This window comes from Micropterus dolomieu, linkage group LG22, assembly GCF_021292245.1.
Source record: "Micropterus dolomieu isolate WLL.071019.BEF.003 ecotype Adirondacks linkage group LG22, ASM2129224v1, whole genome shotgun sequence".
NCBI lineage: Eukaryota > Metazoa > Chordata > Actinopteri > Centrarchiformes > Centrarchidae > Micropterus > Micropterus dolomieu.
In genome coordinates this window covers 24,559,685-24,582,009 of record NC_060171.1, presented here as the reverse complement: position 1 = coordinate 24,582,009, position 22,325 = coordinate 24,559,685, and the positions used below count along the sequence as shown (strand labels likewise).

General features: G+C 40.4%; 2 protein-coding genes across 6 annotated transcripts; one reads left to right on the top strand and one right to left on the bottom strand.

The window, feature by feature from the left end:
- Window positions 1-642: 642 nt before the first annotated feature.
- Window positions 643-7,608, top strand: zgc:153031. 3 transcript variants are annotated; one of them, XM_046037039.1, is made up of 7 exons: window positions 651-864; window positions 1,466-1,515; window positions 3,194-3,299; window positions 3,896-4,022; window positions 5,568-5,683; window positions 5,807-5,835; window positions 6,281-7,608. In XM_046037039.1, the coding sequence occupies exons 1-6, from the start codon at window positions 758-760 to the stop codon at window positions 5,829-5,831; spliced, it is 531 nt and encodes a 176-aa protein (XP_045892995.1). In that variant the 5' UTR covers window positions 651-757; the 3' UTR covers window positions 5,832-5,835; window positions 6,281-7,608. The 3 variants fall into 3 exon arrangements, with proteins under 3 accessions (XP_045892994.1, XP_045892995.1, XP_045892993.1); XM_046037037.1 differs by lacking the exon at window positions 5,807-5,835 and having other exon boundaries at window positions 655-864; XM_046037038.1 differs by lacking the exons at window positions 5,568-5,683; window positions 5,807-5,835; window positions 6,281-7,608 and adding an exon at window positions 4,700-5,463 and having other exon boundaries at window positions 643-864.
- A 4,541-nt stretch (window positions 7,609-12,149) lies between these two features.
- Window positions 12,150-16,458, bottom strand: mterf2 (mitochondrial transcription termination factor 2). 3 transcript variants are annotated; one of them, XM_046036768.1, is made up of 2 exons: window positions 16,347-16,458; window positions 12,150-13,353 (listed from the first exon to the last, which is right to left on the bottom strand). In XM_046036768.1, exon 2 carries the CDS (start codon window positions 13,325-13,327, stop codon window positions 12,200-12,202), a length of 1,128 nt encoding a protein of 375 aa, XP_045892724.1. In that variant the 5' UTR covers window positions 13,328-13,353; window positions 16,347-16,458; the 3' UTR covers window positions 12,150-12,199. The 3 variants fall into 3 exon arrangements, with proteins under 3 accessions (XP_045892724.1, XP_045892722.1, XP_045892723.1); XM_046036766.1 differs by lacking the exon at window positions 16,347-16,458 and adding an exon at window positions 14,388-14,534; XM_046036767.1 differs by lacking the exon at window positions 16,347-16,458 and adding an exon at window positions 13,440-14,360.
- Between the last annotated feature and the right edge of the window lie 5,867 nt (window positions 16,459-22,325).

Below are 22,325 nucleotides of genomic sequence, written 5' to 3'. Positions count from 1 at the left end.
GATGCAGAAAAAATGCTTCACTTTCAGTCTGTATGTAGTAATAGGCCATTTGTCAGGAATTACTTATTTTATTATTCTTCCAGCAACCCCAAATCAAAGAATAAAGTCATTTCCAAACTATTTTAGTGGATTGTTTTTACTACTTGCCTACACTAGGCAACATGTTTTATACCAATGACCTACAAATCAATTTGGTATAGTGATAAGAATTGGGTGTGTCCCATCCTCTCTTCAGGTAAGACTTTCATGTTGCACTTGTTTTTGCAAAGTGAGAAAAATGACAATATACAGTAGGCCTATTGCCTTGCTTGACCGGTTCTTACAGACGACGTATCATAAAAGGCATGACATGTCCTGGCGCTGTGTGCTCGGCAGATTTACCAACTTCAAATCTGACTTTTTCGGTGCCTGCTTAAGGGAATTGTCCTTTTATAGGGCTCGACTTGCCAAGGATGTCTTTCTCACACTTTGTAAAATGTTTAATAAAAGTGATAATAAGCCTACATGTGTCTATTTCCGATGACAGTCACGCTGTGCGGTGGTAGCCTCGGGGTGGGGAAAGAGTGGGAAGTTTAAAACCAGTTCAGGATGCGCCTAAACTGCAACGTGTCCAATAGCAGGCCCCCGACGGTGGGCGGTGATAGTTGAGTCTGAAAACCTAAATAAATTGCTCCCACATGCTCTACAGACACGGTGACTGCTGCACATAGAGATCCTGTCCTTCCTGTCTGCTTGTTTGTTTGGCCGTCTGTTGGAGATGGAAACGAGTCGGGACAAAGTGCAGGAGAAACCTATTCGCCTCATTGCAGCAGTTTGCAATAACATGGGGATCGGGAAAGATGGGAAACTGCCCTGGCATTTACCGTAAGAGTGACACCATTTGTGAAGAGGTCTTGATTCTGTCAGGGTAGGCCTATGTGTGATAAATGCATATTTTTATTGGACAAAAATCCTAAAGCAGACTAAACAAATGACTTGGCTACAGCCTACAATAAGGATACCATGACGCAGAGGAAAATAGCTGTGGCAAGAGGAATGTCTAACTGACAAATGCCAAATTAAAGTAATCTAACTTGTCTTAAGTGTTGGTTATGTAATTGATTAATCAAAAGTTGTGGCAGGTTGCAAATGTAACAGGTACTAGCAGTACCTAAATGCTGAAGTGACCAGATATTAAGTTGCAAGAGTGCAAGCAGCAGCACAATACTGTAGTGGGAGAGTATGCAGTGGTACAGTACAGTAGAGCAAAGAGCAGTAACGTTAGACAGTAGCTTGTAGTATCGTAGGCCTACAGTAAAATATAAAGAGGAGTGATTTGATGTGTTATATAACTTTGCTCTGTTCAGAAACTTCTCTCAGCAGCAGTAGGCCTTCTTATAAATGAAAGTGCTCAGTAACAGCTGGCTGTTTTCTGTCTGTTTCTGTTTTTTCTGTTCATTAAATACTGAAAATGTGACTCTTGCAGATCTGAATTCCAGTACTTTCTGAACACTGTCATGAAGGTGTCGAGACCAGGTATTCCTCAATATCAATATAATGCATCATAAAGTATTATAACCACCTCATGTAGGGCTGGGTATCATTCAAAACCTTTAAATGCTTGAGCCAAACCCACATCTGTATTTTGATACCAAAATGATGTAGCTATACCTTGCAAAATATTTACAACAGCTGTGCATAATCTTCTTAAATCAGGAAATTGTTTGATAGAATAGAATAAAGGAATCTGACAGGCAATCCTGGTTACCTTGACGGTAGAGTTGGGTGATACAATGATATTTACTGTGTGACCATAGAAATGTATCAACAGTCTCAGATTTTCCTATACAGTTTACACAGTTTGTACTTTTCATGTTTCAGGTATTTAAAGGGATAGTAAGCAATCCTGCAGTGGGATTGTTGATGTTTGAACTCAACTGCCAAACAAATACACCCCTTTTTAGGTCTTCCTGGCCATAAATCCCTTAGCAAATGTTTTACAAATACTATCATATAACATTAGAGCGGACAAACACACAGCCCTTGCCTTGTCATATAACTTGTTTCACAATTTGTACTCTTCAGGCCTTTTCCTTTTTGGCTGTTCAGCCATCTCTCCTTTTGGACAGCAGCAAGGGTGTCACTTTGTGTTGAAAAGTGGTAGGGACATAAGGGCTCAGATTAGGGGTGTGACGATATACTTGGATCTCGAGACGTGACGATGCACGAGAACAAAACTAGAATATTTTTAACACTATTTTGAAGAAATAGGAAATGCTGAAATATATGAGCGGGGGTCTGGGGGTCCTCTTCCAGAAAATTGGAGCATTATACTCTTAAATTACTGCATTCTGGAGACATTTTCTGCTCCAAGTTATGGTGGAAATGTCTTTATTTATATAAAGGGAAACAAAAAATTCAGCTGGCAGGTGACAGTTCATAAATATAAAAATATAACTATATAATTTATATAATATAATTTTTTCAGCTGAAGTTACTTTTTTTTGGACAACGCGCATTTGTTTCTTCTATAGTTAAATTGCATTGCATGTTTTCTGATTGTTCATTTGTTGGTTAACATTTTTTGGTGCAAGGTATTTTCAGAACATTTTAAACAAATGCTTTCAAAAAGTGATAGGGACAAAATCAACAATTTCAAAAAGTGGTGGGGACATGTCCCCAGCGTCACCAGTGTAAATGACACCTATGTCCAGCAGTGAGTCCAGCATGTTTGAATGTAACTGTGTTTACAACTTGCTCTCTCTACAAATACATAGACAATCTACAGAGCCAGGATGTAGGAAAACTGGATTTTTTTTGTGAGAGCACACAAACAGAGATCTAACGAACTGTGAGGAAATATATACATATATATATATATAGAATTTAACAAAAAGTGAATTGGATTACAATCACTTACTACCCCTTTAATTCCATGGATTAACTATAAAGGGACATTCCCAGTGTATTATATCTCAATATATATCAATATCATGATATATACAATGATAGAAGATTCTTTATCCATATCACCCACCCCTACTTGACAGTTTTCCCGCGTTGTTATGGGCACAAATTTATTTGGAACTCCAAACCTTTATGGTTTTTGAAACTCAGTCCTGTGCTTTTTGCCATAAGAGATGTGAGAGCAGTAGACATCTCAGCAGCTGAGATGTGGTGTGTTCTGCCAAATAGTTGATTGTGTCTATTTCAGGAAAGATGAACATGATGATCTGGGGAAAACTGTGCTGGTACTCCCACCCAGAAAATATGTTCCCACTGGCCAATATTCTGCATGTGGTGCTGAGTACGACACTGAAGTGAGTGCGCGCTCTCTCTCTCTCTCTCTCTCTCTCTCTCTCTCTCTCTCTCTCTCAAAGGATACCCTACATACATGTGCAAGAAAGAAAATAATTTCCCACTCCACCTATGAAATTAGGTTGATTGAATTGGGTTTAAGAAATTATATTGATTAATTAACAAAAATTACTATGGTTACTTATTGAGGAAAAAAATTAGCTAGCATACAGTATCATATTTGACCTATTAATCTAATGTGCAATGTGTTTTTTAGCACGTCAAGTATCAGACTTGAAGTCATTTCAAGGCTCAAATGACTTTTGCTCTGGAAATTGCTTTTGAATTATTTATTAAATGTTTTTCCAGCAACCCCAAATCAAAGAAAAAAAATAATTTCCATGTCATTTTAGTGGAATTTTTAGTTACGTTTATGGGACACAGGCAACATGCTATATACTTCCTTTGAATTACTCCAATTGATCTTATTTCAATTAACATATGTATTTTGTATATACACAAAACCTCTCTTTAGGTAAGACTACAGCAACACATGTTTTTGAAAGGTTTTCACTGTCATTCATCCTTTTCAATCTACTGGACATTTCTCCTCTTACAGAACTGTTCCAGATCACGCCCACTTCCTGTGTCAAGACTTTGAGAGTGCCATCCGGCTGGCTGCCCAGCCACCCCTTGCTGACCTGATTGAGACCATCTGGATTGTTGGGGGGACGCAGGTCTACAAGGTAAACTAGTCAAAGCAGCTCATTGAAACCTGAAGCCCCCCCACCCATTTACATTGCCCTAACTCTCCTTTCATCATTCTAGTACCTTAAAGATAACCTACACGTTTATTGTTTGTATTAGTACACAGAGTTGGTGGCCTCCTGTGATTCCCAGCTCCACCCAACTTCCTGCAGGCCTAGTCAGACAGAATAATTAAACACTTTTTTATATTGGTGTGCACAGCCTTTGTGAGACATTGTGGTCTGCACAGATATACACCTATCTCAACAGCAGACAAGCTTATGACAGAGCACCAACCAGCTGTGTGGATTTAACCTTTTCAACCTGCACCAGCCAGGTTGATAAACAGGAAACTGTAAATATTCTTCTGTGTTAATATAGTGCTGAAACACATGTGGAAACGCCTGTGCCAGGCTGTTACAGTTTTTCTCAACACTGGTGCTTGAGACACAATGACTATAATTAATGTACTAATCCCCTGAACCAATTCTGCTAAAATACAGGCACATTCCCTGCTTTACACTCAGACTGCAGTTCTAAACCACTTTTTTGGCACAGTCTTCATGAATAAAATCTCTTGTGTTCACATGGCCATTCAAAATGCTGAATTTGCATGTTACGCTATCCACCCTGACTCCACACATGGGCAAACACATATTGCACATTTGTTCAACAGGCAATCAGAGATTTAGCAATTCAGAGCCACCAGGGAGCTCTTCTGTTTTGGAGCAGTAGATGCCAACAAAGAGCAAGGACCGAGTGGAGTGAGAGTAAAAGGAGGACGAGGAAGAGCGAGACCAAGACCAAGGAGAGCCATGATCTCTGAGATTTGGGCCCCCATGGTCTGACAGTTAAGGGAGGCTGGTCAGAGTACAACCAAACTGGAGCCGGTTCACAGTAAAATCCGTCGACTTTCCAAAAGTATTTACAGTATTTACTGCCTGGAGATAGAAGGTCTATGACCATGACCCTGATCCTTCTGCAAACTATAGAAGATACATGTGATGATATAGCTGAAGCAGCTTTTCAGGGCTGGATTGGCCATGCCAGGAATTACTTCTCCTACTGCTTGGCCAGGGAGAACACTGCAGAAGGCTTATATTTTTTCTATTGTTTGTTCTGTATGAAGAATGCTTAACAAATCCAGCTGTGTTTGCCGAGACGTATACACAGTATTTCAGAATAAAAAACACTCTTTTCTTGTAATTGTGTGTTTTGAGTAGTTTTCAACAGGACACTGTACAATACACTGAAAAAGATAAGATTAACATAGCATTGATTTCTGCTCATCAGTGTTTTCCAGTGAGCACATCAGTGTCAAAGAAATGTCTTTTCATTTGATGGTTTGTGTGTAAATGTTTAACAAAATTTATTTTAACATTGTTTTGAATCGCAAGAGATGTTTTAGTGTGAGTTTTTGTATTTGTATTTATAAAGTTTTTAGAAAATGAGCCATGCTTTCAGAAAACACATGTAAACAATTGAGAAAAACTGTAATGCTGTTAACATTACAAGAATCTCCATTGGTTCTTGTTTCTGATCAGGATGCACTGAAGCACCTGTGGTGTGACCTGGTTTATCTGACAGACATCATGGCAGACTTTGACTGCGATGTTTTCTTCCCTGAGTTTGACAGAGGAATATTTAAAGTACAAGAAAGGTACGTGTTTATCTTATCCTCAGACCATTATAGAGCAGGTCGTCCTGGCCTGGAACCTGCAGATGTTAACTGCATTGAACGGTTACAAAAGAGTGATTTTTACATGTAATGTTTTATAATCAGGTCAAGCTTTGCTGCCGCCCCATGAGAAAGTGATTTTTGCCCTTTGTTATAAAGCAGACATCAGCACTATCTGTTAGACTGTGTTATCATTGGTTTAAATAGTTCAGCTCAAAAGGATTTGCTGACATCACTATTGCTGGTTGCTGTGAGATTATTCGAAGGAGCAATGTTAGCTCAGTTGCACTGAATTTGAATAGTAAATTCACAAAAGGTAGATTCCATCTTGTTTTTGGTATCTCTGTTTTTCTATCAATAAATTACTGTTATTGAAAAAGAGTATTTTACTCGTTTAATGTCTGTATGTTTTCTTCCACAATAAAAGCTCATTAATGTGCCAAGTCATGGTTCTGAAGATGACTATGCTTTACCCTCTAGCTAGTGTTTTTATTAAATGTTTCATCCATTTAATTCTTATATTTGACTGTCCTTTTGATGAACTCACAAAACCTTTTTTCCTCTTTCTTTCCAAACAAGATTTCCTGGTGTGCCGAGTGGAATTCAGGAGGAGAACGGCATCAAGTACAAATTCCAAGTATTCAAAAGAGAGACTGGCGACGTGGTGTAGACCACCAGAGGATGGTGGTGTGTTTTTCTGTCCTCCTTTGAAAACTTCCTTGTCAGCTTTCAACATTTAGACTGTAACTGTAGAGACACGCTCCTAAGGCCATAGGCGTATCTTTAGAAACTCAAGGAAAGCCAAAGTCTTGCTAACACTGTTATTGAGCATTCCAGCTAATGTAAATAGGATTTTGAACTTGAAACACTGAGCACTTTATCAGCGGTCCAGTTTGTCTACACGTGTTTTTATGTGCAATTTACTCTTAGAATTATTACCCATTACCCACCACTACTGTTTGGTAAGATATTTTTTCGGCATAAAAGAAATCCTCCCAGCCAACTCTACCTACTTGTCAGCGTTCCCATCTCGTCCTCATCCTCAGTAATATCGCAGCTGCTCAGAAAATATGCTTGTCAGTGAGTGAGTCAGCGGACTGCGTCACTGACTGCCTGTGTTCCAGGTAACACAGCAGATCCAGTCCTTTCTAAGCAATCATGACAGATGTCAATTTATACAGTGACGGGTGAATTATCCTACTGGTTTGTTTTAATGACCGTCTTATTTACATATGGTGAAATTTTACATCTGTAAAAAGTTAGGAATGGAAAGCCACCTATTTATTGAGCCTGTGTTGTGGTTTTTTGTTGTGAATATAGGATTTTTTTTTCTGAAAATAGATAAACAATTGACATTTTGTGACTTGATTTTTCACTTTGAACAAAATGATCCTTATTCATCTGGTTGTACCATTTTTGCCACTAGATGGAGGCATATCAACGAGAAAAGGGACAGAAAGCTAACCTTTATGCTGCTGATTATCAACCTATCCCAGATTTCACCACCGGCTTCTATCAAAGGCATTTTAATATACTTCATTTAGTTTAGTTTCATAGTTTAATTTGGATCACACACACACACACACACACACACACACACACACACACACAGGGAGTTAACAGTCTCACAAATATGGAGGCTTATGATGGTTTCATCTGCGATGGGCTGGCAACCTGTCCAGGGTGTACCACGCTTTTCGCCCAGTGTCAGCTGGGATTGGCTCCAGCCCCCCACGACCCTGTACGCAGAATAAGCGGTTGACAATGGATGGATGGATGATGGTTTCATGGTCTTGTAATAGTAATGTAATAATAATGTTCAAAGTGCCTTTACTACAGAATAAATCAAAATGATGTAAAACAGTGACAGTAAACAGCAAAAGTGAAACAAGGGGGAAAAAACCTGACATGTGGTCAACATGTGTTTTTTTTAGATGTGTTCTACACATAAACTGATTTGACTAAAGATCAGATCAATAAAACAAAACTGTTAAACAAATAACATTAGCCTATGACACCGGAGTCAATTCATTTAATCACAAGAGTTAACGATTAATTTTAATAGTCTATTAGACATAGACTGTTTATGGATAGATCTGAGGGGGAACTCCCAGAAGACACACATTCACATCAATGTTTCAAGTGAAACTGTAGTGCTGCTTCTGCCGGATTTTCAATTAAGATGGATGTGTTGTTTAAACTCACTCTAGACAGAAACACATCCACTAACAATACACCCAAACATAAACATATAAGAAGCATTGTAATGTAAAAAGTCCAATACAATGACAAATGCACAGACCTGTAAATGGTTGTGACTAGGGCTGCAACTAACGACTATTTTGATAGTCGATTAATCTATCGATTATTGAAACGAATAATCGACTATTCGGGTTATGAATCGCCTGAGGTTGTTTTAGGCACGTGCTAATTAACAGTCAAGACAATAAAATAAATACTGCTTTCAAAAATGCATCTTTTAATGAACGTTTGTGCTGCAGCAACAGAAAGTTCCACTGAAATCACGTCCTGATAAGCAGCTGATCGGCTGTTAAGTGACAGAGGAGCTTTCATGCCAGTACTGCAACACCCCGGGACAAACTGACACCATATACAAAGAAAGGAATAACGTCATGCATTACATCTGACGAATTTACAAGAGGGGAACAATAATAACGATTTTGTAGTAGGCAGCGTTTCACAACATTTATATATTTTCCCCTAACTCAACAACTCACAAAACTCCCTGATTTTTTAAGGGAGATTGGGGCGGATTAGCCGCCGCCTCACGCACAGACAGGAGAACTGTTTTCTCTTCTTTATAAAGTATGAAATTGTCCGGTGTTTAATCTTGTGCACTCAGCAGCAACACGTTCTCCAGCTGGGAACTTCGCCATGAGCGATGCATCGTTTATGATTATAAAGTCAGGGCACATCTGGAATGTGGACCCGGCCTTTGTGTATCGTAATTATGTGCTACTCGCAGCTCCATTACTGTAACAATCAATCAAATGGACCAACTGTATAGAAAACGTTTCAGCTCATAACGTGAAGTAACACGGCTTTAACGTGAAGCTAGCTCGCTAAGTAGCTTAACGAGACGAGTCGTCATCATCCAGAGAGACACAACGTTACGCGCCTCCTCTTCAGATGCTCCGGTGTTTCCGGGAGAGCTCAGCTTTGCTGCAGTTCACGACCTTTCTGGCTGTGTGAACAGTGCAATGCTGCCACACTCTGGAGGTTTTAGGTTGTGAAGGTGTTACTGCAGCTCTGATGTTGTAGTAACTTTACTGTTCACATCACTTTCCTCCGTTAAGCTGACGGTGTCGCTACGCCACGGCCCGATGACGTCATGAACGAATCGATTATTAAATTCGTTGGCAAATACGTCGATTAGTTGTTGCACCCCTAGTTGTGAGGAAAGAAGGAGGCCTTTTTTCACAGGAAATGGTTTTACTTGTCAGAGCAGGAAAAGCACAGGTGGCACTTACATTACATTAAAGAAACTGAAGGAGCCAACATAATCATTTATTTTATTGGTGACACTTGTGCTTTTCCTACTGTGACATTAAGACGTCTTCTGTGAAAACACCCTGTCAATTCCTGGTACGCTAGACTTCAAAAAGGGGCCGTTTTCTGAGCATCAAGGACAAGCACTGACAACCAAAGCTTTAAACGGCCAATGGCATGATATAATCAGTCATGAATGATTCAAAAGATGGAATGTCATGGCCAGCGATGTGATTCCAATAGACTGCACCCCACCACAAGCAGAATTACCTGTAGTGACAGGTGTTTCAAAGTTGTGAATCTCTGGTGCAAGGTTCAATATAGTAAGTTATTTACCTTTTGTGCATTGAACGTCCATCATTGTGACATTTATTTTCCTCGGGCAGCATGTACAGCATATTTGTGCTATCTCATGGGGGTGCAGGTAGGAGTCTGTTCACGACAGACGAGTAATGACAGAAAACAAACTTTCTGTTGTAGTTTGGTAGAGGAAAGTTCAGCTGACTGCAAATGCTAATATAAGGGAAGAAACACCAGAGCAATATCTGGTTACAGGGTGCTTTTGAGGCTGAAGTAGGTAGGAATGAAGTTTTGTAATTTTAGATTTTCCTTTGTGGGGAACACATGATAGTATTTTTCTTTTCAGCCATAATGGACCATTTAAGTTGCAAAAGAAGGTGATTTTTATGAACATTCTTCTAAATAATAATTCCAGGACTTGAGTTTAACTCACACTGACTTCAAATAAGGACTATTTACTGCAGCAGTGCTCGTCCATGCTGGAAATCACAGCTTTTAATTGCAGATGTCGTCTGTTTCTGGTGAGATATGACCCATAAAAGCAAAATGTTAAGTGTGGCTAATATCAACCAGTGTCATGTTTGAAATGAAAAAGGACAATTTATATCCCCTCTTTTAACCTCTCTCGCTTGTCTGTGTAATTGAAGACCACGGTGCAGGACAACACGGCACTCGAAAGAGGACAAGAGGACAGCGGGTAAGAGATAGAGGTGACTTGCATTTATACACCTGGGGTCTTGTCTCATCTGCCTCGCCTTGATTCATCCTGATTAACTCCTTGTATTTACAACTAAGCGCCGTTGAAAGACCATAACCTTGCAAAATGATGAATAAAAAGGAAGGTCAGTTATTAGTAACCTTCAGTACGATAGCTGCAGTGTATCTGAGGTACTGTTGTAGCCCCGCAGGAGCACCATGTTGTGAACGGCTTGAAAATGAACTCTACTCAAGCATCCATCTGCTGAGCTCAAATTCATCACCAGATGCACTCACTTTTGCATCATCTGCCCAGTGGCTATTGCCATGACTACAGAGCCATACTGAGTGATGCAGACGGCAGCAAATGGGAAGAGGAAGTTGTTAACGTGTATAGCCCCCACTCCCCTCCACCCCCTCCCTCTGGACACAGTCCCGTCTCTCTCTCTTTGTTGTGACCCCCATCGTCCACATTACGAGAGCGAGGGAACCTTGAGGCATAAAGTCATGGCTTCATTAGCCGGGAAGCTCAGTCCCATTAAAAGGCAAAAAAAAAGCATGTTTCAAGGGCTTTCCTGGCTTTGAAACATTAAGACACATTCAGAACGAGCCGGGGAACATTTTACAATGCTCTCTCTTGGTTTAGACAATGCTCAGTAGGATTATATATTGATTTTGTGGCTAACACTACAATAAATGTAGGCATTAACACAAAAGAAGTCTTTTTACCTACATATGACCACATTAAAACCTTATTAATAAAACCAATCGTAATGGAAAATCTATTTTGCATAAATGAACTGAAACAGCTGCTTTTTGAATAAAGATTGCAGAGTGCTTTAAATAAACCACTTCCAATCACTTCCTGCCTTTTTTTATCAAATTGTGTGGGTGCATTTGAATTCATTTGAAATGATAATGACATTTCGGTAGTGAAATGGCTTATAATAAAGTGCCTACATAAAGTGTGTCTGTAAAGTAACAATAAAAATCTGAGACACAGCTAGATTTCCTCCCTGAGGGGAACAGTCATGCTTGCCAAGAACATTGTGTGAAAATGAGACACTTGCACAGGCTGTAAATAAAATGGTTTGAAAAGCCTTGTTTGTCCTCGGTTATTCTCAGTAATGCATTTGATAGACGAGTCAGCACATCTGTCATCACACGCAGCGTTTTCTGTGAAGTTACTGTGATGAGGTAATTTGTGCATAAGCTGTAATAAATTCTTTATTTGGCAGGGGACTACATCTTCCCTAAAAAGTGTGTCACATTAAGATACCATTGCATTTATCTCAATTCCTGATAACACTCTGAGAAGTCGTTACATCATCACCATCTTCATCTCTTACAGTGTATCAGTTAACATTAAACATCAGTTAACATTAAATACAATAAAAGTGTGCTGCTTTTCACGTGTGACCAACACGTTAGGGTGTGAACTCAGTTTGCTTTGTTTTGAACCTCAACAGGAAGATGTATTTTGAAACATTTTTGTACTTGGTCTTGAGATTCACCCGACCCAATTAGAGGAAAACCAGGGCTTGGACACAAAAAGTAATAATTGGATTTTGACTACTTTTCATTCCACAAGGTTGGAGATTTTGGCACCAGAAAGAGAATCAAAACAAATTCTCTTCACTGTAACGTTGCTTAAGTGTGATCCCTCGTACCAGTTTCTGTCAAAAACTGTCTTTCCACCCATTAAAAAGCAACTAAAAGCATTTTGAGATAGTTTTCTTTGTTCGGTTCAGTTTGCACTCTCACTGTCAAGATTCTCTATCAAGTTCAAATGGCATCATAAACTAGTGCAAAACATTTGTCTGATTATAAATTAAATGCTTGAAGTGAGTGCACCTTTATACTTAAGACACTCCAATCTGACACAATATAGATATATTATATAGACATAATATAGATATAAATAAATACAAGACCCGCCGTATACATCTAGTTCCAGCTTTAATTCACTTGCATTAGTCCATACGGCCTCTGTCAGTCATCTGTTTTTAAAGGAGCAACAGGGTTAAAAAGTGGTCTCTCTCTACGTAGCTGAAGTTTTCCGTAGCTCATCTCAAAGTCCTTCTTAGTGCCATTTAGGACTTCCAGACTACCAGTCTTTATGTCATAACGATGCGCCCGCAGTAGCTGGATGCGATGGTTAACTATCTGCGGGGTCAGCTCCAAAACAGTCGGAGTCTCTCTGATTTGAGACATGCTAATACCAGCGCCAAGGAGGCCCTCAAAGCGCTCAGCCAGTATAGCTTCAGGGTAGTAAAGCAGGGCCGGGCAGTTGAGGATGATGTCCCGCAGCTCTGCCTCGGAGCAGCACATGGTGTCCTGGGAGTATGCCATGGTGCAGCGCATGGTGTCCGGGTTCAGCTCTGTGACAAAGCCCCTGAGTTTGGATAGGAGGCGGAGTAGTTCTGCCGCGCTGAAGCCCTTGTCTCTCAAGAACAGCAGGTTCTCCCTCAGCACCTCGGGGGCCTTGAGGAGAACAAATGGGTTCTGGCTCAGCAGCTTCTGAAACCAGATCTTCATGTTAGCCTCCTCCCCCCCAAGCTCCTGATAGGCCTGCTGGAGGGTGCGCACCATCACCTCGTTCTGCTCTACTAGCCGGCTGAAGCTCTGGGGAGCGCTAGCCATGAGCTTGGTGATGATTCGCTTGTTGATGTTTAATCTCTGGAAGTAAGCGATGTTGTTCCGCTGGTTGTCATTGTGGCTGGAGGAGGTGAAGAAGGAGGCTGGGAATTTCTCAATTATACCAACCAGCTCTTTCTGGTTCGGGCACACGGACATCCACAGCTCCCTCTGAGCCTGCATCTGCTCTGGGTGACAGAGGACTGCCTCAGGGTGGGCTGCTAGGATCCGGGCAACGATGGAGCCCGAAGCTCCCATGTCCTGCAGCAGGTTACCTACCTCCTTAGCATAGGCTGGACTCTGATACAGGACCCAGCCCTTAAGTTTCCGGACCTTCTGGATGTCCACAGAGAGATCATAGAGAGCCTCCACGGTCTGCTGGTTCTCTGCTGAGCTCAGTGTTGCACATGGCCTTAGGTTTAAAGGCAGAGCTTTGACACGTTGGCATCGTTGGCACAGGGATGTTGCGATCAAGCGCCACATTCATGCGAAGTCCTGAAGCTGAAAACCTTAGGGAGTGAGAGAAAAGGAACTGCAGTGGGTGACAATCAAGCAGGCAGCCAACTTAACTACTTACTAAAAATACAAGCTTCACCTTCTGAAGTAGTATAGGGAGCTAGGCAATGACAGCTTGAGCAGAGAGTTGCAGCTATGCACAGTAACACCACCAATTCTGACATTAATCAAACTATTTGAGCTGCTGTAGTCATGTGCTTCTGTCGAGACAGGTGACGAACAGTCGTGACTCTCATCATATTGTTTGTTCCATTATTTACATAAATATCATGCAGAACAACAATATCCTCCTGACATTACGCACAGGCAGGGGATATTTCTGGAGCTTCATGGTGACTTGCCACTGAGACAAACAGACAAGAGAAGTACATTTTAACAAACAAACACAGCTGTGCTACCTTACTTAGGCCTACATGAAGTTCAACTTTTTAAAAAGTACTGACAGGATACTGACTGTAATGTCTCTTCATTAAACATGTTCCAACAGAAAACATCAGGACTCCAAGCCTACTTATTATTATTTTTAAACTGATATACTGTTTGCGTAAAGTGATTAAACTGCTTTCACACAGGGAGTGCCCTGATGTTTACTTATGACATGTTGGGTCATAAGATAGATTCCTTAAGTGAAGATAAAGGTTATTGTGCGCAGCTGGTGCCAGATGTTTCATAGGGGTGGAAGAGCATGAGCTAACCGACACATCAGTCACAGTCAACGGCCCATTGCCAATCACAATCAGATGACACATTCAAAAGCATAATAAAGTGCCTTTGTCACGGATAACTAAATACATTTAGACAACTCTTTCAAAATAAAAGTCTTTTTAAATAGACTGCAGTATTTTACTTGAACAAACATGCTGGGTATTTAGCTAACAGCTAGAAGAGACGATATCAGTACCGCTCCACGACTAGCACCGCGGGGCATCGTGTCATTTGACCGCGTGATTGAACATTATTACGAGGTGTGCAGACATGTGGAGAGTTTAGCTTAGGATAAAGACGTTTTTGTGAGAAAATTAATTACCTTCTGCTTCGGTCAGCGGATGTTACGTTTTGTTGTGAAACTGATTTCTTCTTCTACTGTCGGCCTGTGTTGTCGTGTGTCCCACAGCGTCACGCAGAGGCGGTGGCAATGTTGCAAAGCTGAAATAGCCTTGATTCTTTGAGAAAGAAACATTTTTTCACGCATAATGTGGAAAAGTCGATACAGAAATGTGAGAGTCATTTGATTTTCTGCTCCCATTCCCCAATTTCTATCTCTGCTCTTTTATTGCAGCCCATATGTCCAGTAATTAAATATTTTTGGCAAAAATCTGTATCTCAAACAGCAGTTGGTGCGCCTCCAAACCCTGCAGCATACGGGGCCTTGATGAGTGTAATCAGCGCTGGGCTGAATTGGACTGAACACACGGAGAGTTTTTTCGCAGTTGGTGCTTAATCATGATGCTTGATCACCAGCTCTGCAAGCTGTTCCCTCAGCAGCGCGGAAGCTGCTGCTGCTGAGTGGGTCGCTGGGTTCATTATAGTTTATGTACTAGTAAACAGATGATATGCCTCTAAGGAAAACAGGTTGGCACTTCTTTCTTGTTTAATACCCAATATGACAGGAGTGAGCTTGTCATCAGAGTGTACAGTTTCTGTCTCAGACAGGACACCACATGATCTGTGTCAAAGCACAAACACATGAAAGAAACATTGATTTGACTTTGCATGTGTTTCATAGGAAACAACTTTTTTTTATAGTGGAAGCGGGGCATGGGTGTGGAACAAGATGTGGGCCTGCAAAGTAAACAATGTCATTCACTCTTGTTTTATTGTCAGCCGTTTCTCTGGCTTTTATCAACAGATTTCTCAAAGTCAGGGCATCAGTATCCACCCTCCCTTGCTGCATTGCTCCTGTGGTTTCTGCAGGAATGAAGAACTAAAACAAGGGTAAGGAAGATCACTAAAAAACCGTCTGTCACTGGCAGAACTAAATGGGCAGACAGACAGAAATAAAAGGTGTAAAAATATCCAATCCAGGCTCCATGATGTGATTTTGATCCAGTATGATCATCTCCATACTGAAGACAGAGAGTCTATGAGTTGGTTTGTGCCAAGCACCTCTGATAACTTGCTTTTCAACACTGTGGGGGTTGCACAAAAATTTAAGCGGCAGCTGTAACCAGGTTACAGCACAGTCACCAAAACACAGAGAACAGCATCTACAAGAGACAAAACGCAACGCTTCAGACAACATGTTGTCACAAACACGTAAAAGCAAACAAACTGAAAGAGAAAAGGAAAAGCCACTGTACAACATAACCAAAATGTAGTACAGGTGGTCAGACCTCTTGCAGATGCTCGCACGCTGGGTGCTGCTTTGTGGGGTAAAGTGTGATAAATATAACTATGCCTAATTACAAAGGTGATTGTGTCCAGAGCTTTCTAAAATTTATTTCTCTTGTTCACTTTCTTTAGGATACAGGGATGGTGGCGACTTCATCGTCTCACCATCTCTGTGAAGGAAATTCTTGCGAGCTGGTCTAATGATAAAGAAGGTTTCAGGAAACTCAGGTTATCTTTAGCAGAAGTATTTATTGAAACTCAGCCAAGTAGAATGACAGCTGCAGTACAAAGTGAGTACTGACACAGTGTAGTGTCAAAACCAAATCCGGAAAGTACTTCCCAACTGAGGATGGGCTATTTATCCTTCTTTATTCTGCTGAGATTCAATACGTGTAAAGTTATTCTTCACCTCTCTATACATGTGTGTATTGGTACAAAACAAAACACTATGCTTACAGAAGTTTGCCTAAGTCACACTTTGTATCATTCAGCCTTGGGTAACAGAAGAGATGGACCAGAGTTCAGCCTTATCATGGCTGCTGCGTCAGTCTAGTCAGCCAAATAGACAGAGAAGGGAGGCAGAGTTGAACTTCACAATCTCTTTTTCAAGTGTGGAACTCTGGGTGTTTTCCCACAATCTATCAATTTCACTGACCTTTTTAAACATGGTCAGACGTCTCCTCGGAAAGGGTTGGTAAATCATTTTCCAAATAATACCAAAGCCACCATACACAGGGAAGTAAAGTACAGGGTATTCCCAGGTAGTGCACTTGTCCTCTGTAACCAAAATCCAGTAAGCTCTAGGCATTTGCAACCACAGAAACCAAAAGAGAGAGATAAAGGTCTTGCTTTATCAAGAGCATGAGTACACTGTACACAAACCTCCCATTGTTTCATATTACAATTTAGAAGCAGGCATTTGACCTTGAATGCAATACCGGTGAGAGAAGTATTGATTTTTGAGTAGTAGACTTAACTTGCGCTATTTATTAGCCGGAAAGAGCTGTTACATCAGGCTTCATAAAGTGAAGGAGTCGAGTAATATGACTAGTACTATAATAGCTGTGTCCTGTTATGGCAGCTCAAAGTCATCTTGTCATTTGTGGTGGCATGTAGACTTACAGGGCAGGAGGTCGACCAAGCCTTAACATCAAACAGAGCAGTTTATTATTAACAGATTATGTACAGTGTAACCCATAACTAATTAAAAATGACAGTGAAGATATAAAAGCTTTGCATAATATGAACAATATGAAACACATTTGTTATGATGTGACATCACGAGGCCACTATAGTAAATTCAGTGATGGGCACAAATGTATCTATACCTAAATATTGTTTGACTTGTATTGTGAAACAACAGGACACATCTAGATTTTATGGACTTTATGCTGTGTATGATATTACTCTTGCACAATGTGAAACCAGAAGACACAGTGTTCCTTACATTACAACTGCTAGGCAACAGAGACAGACCACCTGATACTTCTAGATTTGGTTCAGATTAGTTTGCACCAATGAATAAGAGCATTGTTGCGTGCATTTGCAAATACACAATGATGCCTGCTTTCACAGAATTTCCATGCAAAGAAAACCCCATGCATTCACATAAACACTCCTAACTGCTGTCACCCGACCTTGCATGGTGTATCGCCACGCCCACAGCTGAGTGGAAACTTGTCCAGCTGCACAGTTAATGTGCAACCTAGAACATAACTTTCAGTTTTTATGTTCTGCCTCTTGGCTTTTGTTTAGCCTTATTGGTTGTCTCAGACTTATGACAATTACATAAACGACTTTAATGCCTCTCCACCCACTCCTGTCACTCATTGTGTGGATAATTTTGTGTAAGAATGTGTTCCTGTGCCTGTCACTCTGAGAGTGTGTTTGTGCAGGCTGCACAAAAATGTGGAAGAGGAGGAAACTGATGGAGGCGTAACGAAAGGGACAAACTAAAAGTGAATTCATTGAAACAGGCTTGCTGTAAGAACACACCAGAGAGTGACAAACAGAAGGACAACATGACCTCTATCAGGCTTCTGGAGTTTCTGCTTATCCTCCTCGTTCACCAGGTCTACAGTGAGGAGCCACAGCCTGTGTTCAGAGTAGAGGGCAGCGTTATCGAGATGGGGTATTGTTTCGGAGTGGATTATATTGCTGTTTATCGATGTTATCCGGAGGGAGACCAGCTGATTGGGAACTCCTCATCCAACACCACAGCCTTTACACCTTCTGCACCCTTTCGGGGCCGCATTCACATGAGCAAAAATCAACACTTGTCCGGGCTGCTAATCAGTCAGCTCACACACATGGACTCAGGGATTTATAGGAGGGAATGCTGGAAGAACCAGACACTAGTCAGCCAAAAAACACAGCAGCTCATTGTATGCAATGAGGAGGTTGAACCTGAAGAAATGATTGTGAATGAAGAAGATGCAGAGGTCGAGCTTCTGTGCAACAACACTTCCATTGGTCTAGAGGGAACCTCTGTGCGCTGGTACCATGAAAAACATCCGTCCTATAAGCTCAAACTCTTCCTGGATAGCAATGTGTCACTGGACCCTGTGCTGGAGGAGGGTGTCATAGAGGTCAGAGAAAGCGGGGCGTTAATTGTGTTTAACAGCAGCATGTTAAAGAATAACCACCACTTTCACTGTCTTGTGATCAAAGGTAAGAATTGTCTCAGTTTCCAAAGCATGTACCAACCAGATCGCAGTGAGAGTTGGGACATTTTTGCCTCACTAGATGAGAGAGTGGTACTACGTTGCCCATCTGATGGTAACAACCAGCAATGGGAGACACCACTGGGAAGAATCAATGCTAGTGACTTGATGAACAATCACATGTACATATCATATGGCGACAAATCACAGGACTTCTCATTGGTAATTCTAGCAGTCACTGATGAACATATTGGCGAGTATTCCTGCATCTCCCCTTCGCTTGAAATGCAGTACTTGCTGGTTCTTTGCCCCAGAAAGGAATCCCAGGACAAAGCTGTTTTTGAAGGCAGGGACGTCTCGCTAGATTGTGATGTTGGCGAAGAAAATGATTCCCAAAGGGTGCAGTGGCACCGCCGGAAGGCTACAGGTGAACATGAGCTTATCTGTGACTCAAAACAAGCGACTGTTCCCATCCCAGAGGATCTGATTGGCAGACTGACTCTGTCTGAAAAAGGTTCCTCACTGGCTATCTCCCACGTAAACATGGAAGATCAAGGGGTGTACTGGTGTGTTGTCTTAGGAGACCCTGAGTTCCTAGAGGATGATTACACAGATAGTTTTATTGAGGAAGGTACTGATGAAGATGATTCGTATGTGGGCACATTCATGGATGACCCATTTAGGTGCATCTTTAAACAGGAGACCATTTTGAGCTTAACCAGGAGAAGACTTGGACCAGTAAGCACAAACTTTGAAACTAGCCCTACAGCTGACCCGTCAGCAGCCTCTAACGTTACTCTGTATGCCGTGGGGGCAGGAGTGGCTGGGCTGCTGGTGGTTGGAGTGGTTATAGCAGTGACTGCAATAAAGATGAGGACAAAAATGAACAATGATTCTGGTGTACTGTGAGGTTAATCCATGATTATTGTGCTTAACATTTGTAAAGTAGCTCCAAGACATTTTACTGTCAACTGACTAACTGTTATGAAGTCTATCCATAAATCAGATGATTATGAAAAGGTTGCATTTATACTCATGTTTTATGTATGTGCTGTCTTTCTCTGGATACAGTAGAATTTCCTCTTTCAAATCCCCATTTTGTATATTTCAAGGCAGAAACCAAATAGCCAGTACATTGTAAAAAGATGATGCCATGATTTGAATTTATCTGATAAATGTAAATGGGGTATGGTTGTAATGTGACATTAAGTGATGTCTGAAAACCAGTCAGGCAGCTCTCCTGTCAACAGGTCTCTTGTTCAGAATAAGAGCACAACGGCCAAAAAGTACCTGACGCTCCCGTGTCAAAAGAATCCAAACAACAGGAAGTCCATTCAGTTTGACACTGACACAGTTACTGTGCTGCACATTAAAGTACTGAATACAACTGCAGTAGGACTTTTTTTGTTAATGTAAGTTGTGTTTCTTGTCAACTGGTGAGTCCAATATTCACTCTCATTTTAGCTCTGTTTGGCTCTTAACCAACTCCTCAAAGCTTTTTCCACTGAAAACAGTTACTGATGACCACTTAGCGTGACACCTTTCACATTATATAAAGTCATTTCATCCATTGCTTTTTTAGAAAAGTTTGATCAGTGCAGCTTTAAAGAAGAAATGCATTTTTTTTGCCTGAGGAGGAATGATTGACTGACTGACTGGCTGGCTTGATGACAAAATTGTCTTCTTTTTTTTCTCATGGATCAACAAGCAAATTCCAGCAAACATACTTTGTACTTTTTCAACTACCAAACATTTTCTTTGTCAGGAGTCATTTTGGAATTACCATATAAACGGTTTTAAATGCATTTCTCAAAAAATTTGGATGATTCAGACCTTTTCTGCTGCATATATAATGTTTTTTTTTCAGTGCAGAGAACTCAAGCTATCACCACTACTATGATGTTTTCAAATGGCTGAGCTGTGTTATTTGACTATGAAAAGCAAGCAGAACAGGCAAACAGTACTTGATAAATGTATGTTTAAGTATCATACATTTCTGGCTGTAAGTTCTCCTATGTTTGATCAAAATATACCTTAGGCTATCTCATTGGACACTACACACATTAACTGTAATGTTGAATCAATATCTGGTGTACCTCCTGAGTACTGAGCAAGTTCAGAATCACACTGCTTCAGAGTGAACATCAGTATTGATCCAATATTGCAGTTTGTGAAAAACAAAATGAGAAACCGTATAAAAAGCAGTCGTATGTTTTATTGACTAGCTGACTGTGCTCATATTGATTCAATTGTGAATTTTCTTATTCATGAAAATAAACACTGGGATGTAGAGTTTATATTTTAACAAAATCTAAGCAGCTGCCACTGTGTCAGTGTGTTATGGTGTCATGCTCAGGAAAGTGAGTTTATTTTGTAGCTATGGAGTCATAAGAGTGCCATGTAAACGAATAAAATAAAAAAATGTGGAAATATAACAAATTATAAAACCGTAATATTAAGCATTTTCATTCATTTGTTCATTTATTCCTGTTTACTTTTATTTATATATTCATTTGTCTTTTACAAATTGCTTTTGTTTTTCCCTTTTGCAATTCCTTGAAGGGCCAAACTGTCAATCAATTGGCTTTTGGCTGGCCTAACTGCAAAGGCTGAATTATACAGATGAGGTTTGTCAATTTAAAAGATAAGTTTGTAAGTCAAGAAAGTCGCAGTTTCTCATAAAACAGTGAAGTAACATTTAGGCTAGACCACTCAATGAACTACATCTCTCGTCTCACACAATATACAGTGGATATAAAAAGTCTACACAACCCTATTAAAATGCCAGGTTCTTGTGATGTAAAATAATGAGACAATGATAAATCATGTCAGAACTTTTTCCACCTTTAATGTGACCAATAACGTGAACAATTCAGTTGAAAAAACAAACTGAAATCTTTGAGGGGGAAAAATTAAAAATACCTTAAGGCAAGGCAAGTTTATGTATAGCACATTTCAACAACAAGGTAATTCAAAGTGCTTTACATAAAACATAAAAGCAACAGGGAAATATATAAAAAAAAAAAGTTTAAAAGCAACATAGGGAAATTGAAAAAATACACATTAAAAAATAATAAAAGTTACAGTGCAGTGTAGAATATTTAATTAAAAGCAATGGTAAAAAGCTAAAAACAAAAACTACTAGTTAAAGGCAGAGGTAAAAAGAAAAATCTTAAATATTTAATTAAAAGCAATGGTAAAAAGGAAAGTCTTCAGTCTTAATTTAAAAGAAGAAATCAAAGAAAGAAGACCGTTTCAGCAGACCTGCAGTTATCTGGGAGTTTGTTCCAGACATACGGAGCATAATAACTGAACGCTGCTTCTCCTTGTTTAGTTTTGACTCTGGGGACAGAAAGCAGACCTGCCCCAGACGACCTGAGAGGTCTGGATGGTTCGTAACGAAGCAGAAGATCAGAAATGTATTTTGGTCCTAAACCATTTAGTGCTTTATAAACTAACAGCAGGATTTTGAAATCAATTCTTTGACATACAGGAAGCCAATGTAACCTGTAAACCAATAAGTGAACACCCTTAAACTAATACTTTGTTGAAGCACCTTTTGATTTTATTACAGCATGCAGTCTTTTTGGGTAGGAGTCTATTAGCATGGCACATCATGACATGACAATATTTGCCCACTCTTCTTTGCACAAGCGCTCCAAATCTGTCACATTGCGAGGACATTGCTTGTTCACAGCCCTCTTCAGATCACCCCACACATGTTCAATTGGATTCAGATCTGGGCTCTGGCTGGGCCATTCCAAAACATTAATCTTCTTCTGGTGAAGCCATGCTTTTGTGGATTTGGATGTGTGCTTTGGGTCATCGTGCTGAAAGGTGAACTACCACCTGAAGGTTTTGTGCCAAAACTGCCTGGTATTTGGAGCTATCCATAATTCCCTCCACCCTGACTAAGGCCTCGGTTCCAGCTGAAGAAAAACAGCCCCAAAGCATGAGGCTGCCACCACCAT

Coding starts and splice junctions, on each gene's coding strand:
- zgc:153031 (XM_046037037.1), top strand. CDS start 758: ATGGAAACGAGTCGGGACAAAGTGCAGGAGAAACCTATTCGCCTCATT. Junction 4,023..5,567: donor GGGGGACGCAGGTCTACAAG/GTAAACTAGTCA, acceptor GTTTCTGATCAG/GATGCACTGAAGCACCTGTG. Junction 5,684..6,280: donor ATATTTAAAGTACAAGAAAG/GTACGTGTTTAT, acceptor TTTCCAAACAAG/ATTTCCTGGTGTGCCGAGTG.
- mterf2 (XM_046036768.1), bottom strand. CDS start 13,327: ATGTGGCGCTTGATCGCAACATCCCTGTGCCAACGATGCCAACGTGTC.